The sequence below is a fragment of the Limulus polyphemus genome, unplaced genomic scaffold (genome assembly GCF_000517525.1).
Source record: "Limulus polyphemus unplaced genomic scaffold, Limulus_polyphemus-2.1.2 Scaffold2849, whole genome shotgun sequence".
Lineage (NCBI taxonomy): Eukaryota > Metazoa > Arthropoda > Merostomata > Xiphosura > Limulidae > Limulus > Limulus polyphemus.
The window spans coordinates 129351-137361 of record NW_013668459.1 but is presented as its reverse complement, the minus strand read 5'-3'; the positions used below and the strand labels follow the sequence as shown (position 1 = coordinate 137361).

The 8011-nt window shown below is 37.0% G+C and overlaps 1 protein-coding gene across 1 annotated transcript in view; it reads right to left on the bottom strand.

Annotated features, from left to right (window-relative positions):
* The window catches only part of LOC106468050 (cytochrome P450 3A8-like), a 16830-nt gene that overhangs the window by 2534 nt on the left and 6285 nt on the right, over positions 1-8011 (bottom strand). Inside the window, exons 7-8 of the mRNA XM_022396360.1 lie at positions 7431-7570; positions 4362-4488 (exon numbers count right to left, since the gene is read on the bottom strand). Coding sequence (XP_022252068.1) covers positions 4362-4488; positions 7431-7570 — 267 coding nt within the window. The remainder of the gene's footprint in view (positions 1-4361; positions 4489-7430; positions 7571-8011) is intronic.

The following is an 8011-nucleotide window of genomic DNA, read 5'->3' as shown; positions in this document are numbered from 1 at the left end:
TTTCAAAGCAATATTCTCTCTGTCAGCGTACATTCAATTACTCATCCTCCCCGTCGCTTCGTGGCCGGTCTTATATATACAAGACTACACTATATCTAGAAGGATCCCGGGATTTAAGGAAAGGACATGAATGTTCGAGAACGACGTGGCGTGATACTAGTCACGTGACCTCGATGTCTTTATTCTTGTTACATTTAACGTTATTATATTATCAAGTATTGTTTTTAGCCGCGGATGAGCTGCTCATAGAACGGCTCTGAGATGTTTTAGTTGTTTTCCAAGTACAAACTTTTAGCTCGTAGCTCAGTCATCTCTTGACTGATTTGAGATCTAATTATTTTCAACTCAGGAGGTCAAACCCTTTCAATTGATGTATTTGATCAAGCCCAGGTCTCATAGATTAATTTATTCTATTCCCAACTAAAAGAATTTAAATTTGAGGGTAGGCTGGTAGAGATGTTGATGAGTAATAAAATCGGAATCGAGTATAAGGGCGCCACACGGTTGGTATTGCTATAAGGGCGCCACACAGTTGGTATTGCTATAAGGGCGCCACACGGTTGGTATTGCTGGCGCACAAGAATATAGCTAAGAAAAAAAAGGTCTCGTACATTAATTTACTGTAATATGACCAATAAGAATTTCAAGTGCCGGGGCTATTGAGGATTCCCTCTTGTTTATTTATTATTTTGTATCTTCATTAACAATGGTTTTACTGTGGGAAAGATCCTACTACCGATTCAGAACATGTGTCTGAATTATCACATATGTGACGTAAAGAGACGTGCTTGGAGATCAAGTTTACAAATTCAATACGACAATGGTTCAACACAACAGTAGTGAACATGTAAGATATTCATTGTTACTTTCATTGACAGTATTGTTTGTACTATTTAATATACTGCATACCATTATTTGTTAACTCGATCTATTGTTTATTATTTCAATTATATTATAAACATTGTTTTGCATTGTTAGCTTAATATCGGTATTTAGGACTAACCTTAGTCTCCGAAACTCATGAGGTATTATCGGGTTTACAGCCGAAAATGTGGCTTGTTTGTTTGTAATTAAGCACAAAGCTAAGCAATGGGCTATCTGTGCTCTGCCCCCAACGGGTATCGAAACCCGGATTCTAGCGTTGTAAGTCCGCAGACATACCGCTGTGCCACTGGGGGGGGGGCTAAAATGTGGTTAACAGCAAGGGTACCCAACCATTGAAACAATGCATTCTAATCTTTATATGTGAAAACGTAAGAAATACAAAATAAGTGTTAAAATTTAGTAAAATTGTTGTGAATTGACGTCACGTTACTCGAACCTTCAGTTGTCTCATTGAGTGTTGTTACATCATAACGGCTCGTAGTGTGTAGAAAGTTATAGGCTTTGCTTTGGATTTTCGTGGCAGGTCTTTCGATTTAAATTCTCCCGGGGGCGCTCAGAAGCAATTTATTCTCTTCACCCCGCTCATGATGAAAGTTATGGGCTACGCATGGAAAAATTATAGGTTTGTATCTTCGTGGTTTCGTTTTACTTAAAAACAACGACCATTATCGGACTTATGGTCCTTCAGGGCGGCGGGTATCTAAGAATCAAATGCCTAGGAACTTTGCTGTGGAGGAGGGGGGAAACGGGAGTACCCCGAGAAAACCCACTTTCACTGATCAGGCGCCGAATAACCTGCCTGACCAGTGCCCGATTAAACTAAGGTGGTATTGAGGCGACACGAAGAATAAGGGAGCGATAGGCGTGGGAGTCATTGTCATTGGTTGGCTAGTGGAGTTAGATAGGAGGCACTTGAAAGATTTTAGTTGGTTGGATATCTTGGTTCGAGTCTTCGTCTTCACTCGTGGAGGGGTGACAGGGATCTTCTGTATCAACGTGGTGTGGCGACGGAGGTGTCGATCTGCAGGGGGCTAGCAAGTCAGATGGAAGATTCGGAAAGAAATGGAGGATGTTATCTGTAGGAATGTTGGTGGACTCTGGAGGCGGCTGGGTCTGGGTTGCTTTTCTCCTCTTGCAGGGTTTAATTTGAGTGGACTGGGCGGTTACCGTTGTAGGGTCTGTCATGGCTGACATATCCTTAGTATCCAGGGGTTCTGTTTGGGTGCCTTGGCTCATGGTTGGGGTTAGCCTCTGGATTTGGGGTGTCTGGATGAAAGTTGGAGGTGTAGTGCGTGGTAAAGCAAAGACTCTTGTTTGTGGGTGCTGCTCTCTGATGATGGGTGGAGGGAAAGGCAGGAGTGGACGAGGAGGAGTATATACTGTATGGCTTTATAGTGAAATAGGTGAAATGAGAATCTGTGTGAGAATATGTGGTCAGTGGCTTGAGAATATGTGGTCAGTGGCTTGAGAATATGTGGTCAGTGGCTTGAGAATATGTGGTCAGTGGCTTGAGAATATGTGGTCAGTGGCTTGAGAATATGTGGTCAGTGGCTTGAGAATATGTGGTCAGTGGCGTGAGAATATGTGGTCAGTGGCTTGAGAATATGTGGTCAGTGGCATGAGAATATGAGGTCAGTGGCTTGAGAATATGAGGTCAGTGGCTTCTTGCGACGTGGTGACTGTTTTGATTAACAGTGTCGCCTTTCCTGTATATATTCCTTGAGCGAATCCAGTGCACTGCGTGTAGTTTAGTGTTGAGTTTGTTCTCTGTCGTCTTCTGGATATCTTCATGACTCATTGATTGTTTTATACCTCTTTAAAAAACGGAGATGAGATTGGATTGGCTCGTTGGGGGGGGGGCTGAATGAGACGTGTGTTTTTATGGGGTCAGTTGATATTCCGGGTTTGAAGCCGCCGATAAATTCGATGATTCCAAGTTCGGAGGCGGGCGTGGCATCGTACACGTCATATTGTTGTGGAGGTTATTCTCAGAAAATCTGCTAGCTTTATACGTTCAGCTTTTTTTTTTATCAGTTCTAGGCTTGAGTCGGGCAATATATTTATATAGGTAAGAAAGTAAGTTAGTGAAAGTTAACGTGAAGTTAAACTGTGTGTTAGTTTAGACGTAACAGTGAGTTTCACAGCTTGTATTGTAATAACAGAAATGGAGGAGAATAATTTATCTTGTCAAAGGGTGTTCTAAACTAATTGAACCCGCCTATGTAGACTTTGACGAAAAAGATACAATTATTTAAAATTCAGGATACAACTGTGATAACCAACACAAATTTTTATTATTTTAAAACAAGTGGATTGTGTGCTGTCCGTTTATTGTTGACATTTATCGCCAACAAGTCACAGACACCTACTGTAAAGAATCCCGGTCCCCATAAAAACCTGACAAGAGATTAATATGTTTTTAGACACGAACTTCAAATTACAAATATTTTCAGTTAAGTTCAACAAAACATTGAGGCATAATAATATTCAATTATTGAGTTTTATGTTCACAGAAGACTGTGCTGTGAAATGGTTTGTTTGTTGAATTTCTCGCAAAGCTACTCGAGGCTATTAACACTAGCTGTCCGTAATTTAGGAGTTACAGACTAGAGAGATGACAGCTAGTCAACACCACCCACCAAAAACTCTTGGGCTACTCTTTACCAACGAAAAGTGGGATTGCCCGTAAGATTACAACGCCTCAAGGCTTAATTAAAGGGCAAGTATGTTTGGTGACAAGATTCGAATCTGCGACCTGCAGATTGCGAGTCAAATGCCCTAACAACCAGGCCATGCCAAGCCCCAGTGTAATGATGAGACAGAATTTTTGTTTTTACTATGACAAATATTAAGATAAGTCCTAGTGCCAACCTGTAACACGAACATAACGTTTTCAATTATAAACACTGACACATATATTTAAAAAATTGTTTACAAACTTGAACAATATATTTCTGTTTTATATTTTCATATCAGGTGTGGTACAACTGAACTTCTTTAACGTTTTAGGCTAATGCGTCTAGCTGTCTTACCAGATACTCTCACCTAGTGGCTCAAAGGATTTGGTTTGAATTTCGCGCAAAGCTACACGAGGGCTATCTGCGCTAGCCGTCCCTAATTTAGCAGTGTAAGACTAGAGAGAAGGCAGCTAGTCATCATCACCCACCGCCAACTCTTGGGCTACTCTTTAACCAACGAATAGTGGGATTGATCGTCACATTATAACGCCCCCCCCCCCCGGGTGAAAGGGCGAGCATGGTTGGTGTGACGGGGATTCGAACCCGCGACCCTCAGATTGCGAGTCGAGCGCCCCAACCACCTGGCCGACTCAGAGGAGAGTATGGAAAGTTATAACGCTTAAAACCGGGTTTCCATACACGTGGTGGGCGCAGCACAGACAGCCCACTGTGTAGCTTTGTGCTTAATAACAAATAGAATAAACAAACACAAGTACGGTTTATTTATCAAAGTCTTACCAGGTGATTTTTTGTCACTTGTTACATCATCATTTCCTGCAGTTAATTTATCGTTTGTTATATTTTGAAGATCGTTGCGAGATACTTCGGCATCCAACATCAACTGCAGTAAGTCTGGTACTCTTTTCTGTAAGTTGGGCGAGAACAGTTTAGTGTTTAAAATTTGACACAACAGAATGTATTTTAAAATTGTTCTAACTTTGTTTATAAACTAACGAATGTAGGCTAAAGTGCGATACACTTGCAAAATGAAGGTTGTCGTAAGTTTTTTTTCACTGAGAGGGCGCTTAATTTCTAACCCTTTTCATCTTTCATCGGTAAAAAACAAAAAACATTTTGTTTCCCTAATTGTTTTCATTTTAAATAAAATAACTTTTAACTAAGATTTTAATATAACTTATTATTTCCTACGGAATTTAGAATGTGACCTACTTGTCGGATAACTTAGTAAAAATAAACTGATATATGTGGAATAAGCCGTTATAGCTAACTTCCCGAAATCCTGATTTCAATACATACAAACTTAGGCTTAGAAACAGCGATTGTAATAAGGATTCTTTTGTACACAAAAGAAATGAAAACAATGGTGTATTGTAATATTTGTACCTAATTTAATGAAAAACATTATCTGGGTAACAACATGTTATATTAAATTTTTAAGATATGTAATTGTTTTTAAATTCTATTTCTATTTTTAACGCTACACGATGCTATTAGGTTTAGAACGTACGACGAGAAGGCTTTTGATCTAAACAAACAGTAAAATAGACTTCGGAATTAAATGTTTTCATGTATTTCAAATTTAATCACTCATATGTTACGTTACTTTTGCTTTTACTGCAGATTATTGTATAAAATAATAAAAAATCAGAAATATAAATTCCCTGCACTATTGTTCTAAGAACTAACGTTAGGCGTGTTTATTAGTGACTTCAAAATTATCAACTTGAAGATTATAAGTCCTGTATTTCACATTTAATCACTCATATGTTACGTTACTTTTGCTGTTTACTGCAGATTATTGTATAAAATAATAAAAAATCAGAAATATAAATTCCCTGCACTATTGTTCTAAGAACTAACGTTAGGCGTGTTTATTAGTGACTTCAAAATTATCAACTTGAAGTGTATAATTCCTTTACTCACCACTAAAATCACACGTTTTGGTGAAAACACATTTTTTTTTTTAATTACAAATGAATCAATGAAATGATGTTCCGTTGACCTAATGTGTTTGTTTTAAAAAAAAGAAAACACAAGCATACAAAGTAAACGTGTTTTGAGTCTCACATATATTTTGTTTCCTTTCAAATATTAGGAGTCATTTTATTTTATAGGCCTAATAACAATATCTAAAACTTGTACTATATTTGAATTAATATTTACTGGTAATTAAAAATGTAATGGTTGCTATCATAAAAAATATGTACATTGTCTGAGTTTAGTGAAGAAATATATAACGTAACTCTATTTCAAATTATAATTGTAATAAATTTGTTTGTTCAGTTAATAATAATGAACGGGTTAGGCTTAGGACTATATTGTCTTTAACCATTTGATTGGCTCACCGCCAGATGCCACCACCAACAAACTATGAACTCGTACAAATGCTGCGTGTACCGTTTGGAAACTTTTACCACTGGGTAGGCCTAAATTCAATATAGTAGCACACTGGTCAAACAAACTTACTAAAACTATACATCGCTTTAAATAAATTCCAGCACAACATTAAGTTCACCTTCGAACACTCGGGATAAAGCAACAATTTAGCATTTCTAGAGTTAAACCTGTCAACAGGAGAAAACCACCAATTACAATAAACTCTCCGCATAACCAACCTTTGACTTCCAACACCTAAAATACATGAAAATATGACCTATAATTGGAGAATTAAAAACAACAAAAAGAAACTGTTCCGCCCAACAGGCCAGGACAGAAGACTAAACAACCTGAAGACTATAAACCTACAAAATGGATACCCTAAACTTTATACAAACTCCATCTTCGACACACAAAATAAACAAGAACAAAAACACTACTCGCCATTAGTACTACCACGTCACTGGCACCATAACTACAAAAGTAGAGTAATAAAATAATTTTTATCCCCCCCCCCCATCACATTGTTACAGAGATTGAGAAAAACCTTCAAAGACCAGATGGTTCACTCTGCTTTTACCCAGAAAAACTGGAGAAAAATGTACAGCCTCAAACAGTCTGTGACCTTGAATGTAAAACTTGCGGAAAGAGGAAGTACATCAGTGAAACAGGGCGACCCCTAACTATCCGTGTCATTGAACATATAAACGCCTCAAACAACATAGAACCAACAACAAAACGTACCAGCTTACCATTATTTAAATAAGCAAGATCCTTGATCTTGGAGTGAATCTTGTCATATCAACATCTAAGTCCTAGCAAATTCAAATAATGAAAATACACCGAAGCAACCTTCAAAATGACCCTTCCTTGACGAAAGATAACAAAGCCAGCTTGTTTAATAACAATTTATACGTCAGTTATCAGTGAATACTTTTAATTTAATTTATATCTTGTTGACAATTTATTTAACCTGCAACTTTTATAACAAATATATTTGTTATGTCATACGTACTCTTTCATTCATCCTTAAAATACATGCTTTATTATTTACAATACGTAATTTGAAACGGGGTGAACAAAAATTTACAATAAACACACGTGTTCTGTATAACTAACACTAGAGAACGTAAGTTATAAGTTAAAGAATTTCAGTGTATGTCTACTACATAAAAGGGAACCAAAAGTTTACTTTATCTGAAGACGAAGGTCGTCCAATTATTTCAACATATTTCAGTTCGCACTACAAAAGCTACAAAAAAAAAAGTTTTTTTATTACTTGGTTGGCATACAGCCAAAGAGCACATGGTATAACTTACACCTCTTATCTTCTTCTAACGCATGCGCAGCAAGAGCCCCCCCCCCCATATAATCCTTTTCATTCTGCGTTTATTTTCACCCAATAATTGTTAACAAAAACTCCTAACAACTTCGTAATGAATAATATTTTCTCGAGACGTGTCAACCTACCGTAGAATCTGCTCTTCTTTCGTTAATGATTTTTTCACATCCTTCGATGATTCTCCAGCCAGGAAGATAGCCTTCGTTCTTCACACGTATAAATATCACCATCAGAAAGAATGCCAAGGGTCGAAGTCCAGGAAAACATACTGTAAGAAAAATGACCCAGTTAAAGATGAATTATATTTCCACCAGTATGAAACATGAAAGAAATAACTTTTACTAAATTCCATCATAATTTTAAATAATATAGCTTACTAGCCTAAAAACCTACTACAAAATTAAACAATACAGCATACTAGCCTAAAAACCTACTGCAAAATTAAACAATATAGCTTAATAGCCTAAAAACCTACTGCAAAATTAAACAATATAGCTTACTAGCCGAAAAACCTACTACAAAATTAAACAATATAGCTTACTAGCCGAAAAACCTACTACAAAATTAAACAATATAGCTTAATAGCCTAAAAACCTACTGCAAAATTAAACAATATAGCTTAATAGCCTAAAAAACCTACTATAAAATTAAACAATATAGCTTACTAGCCAAAAAACCTACTATAAAATTAAACAATATAGCTTACTAG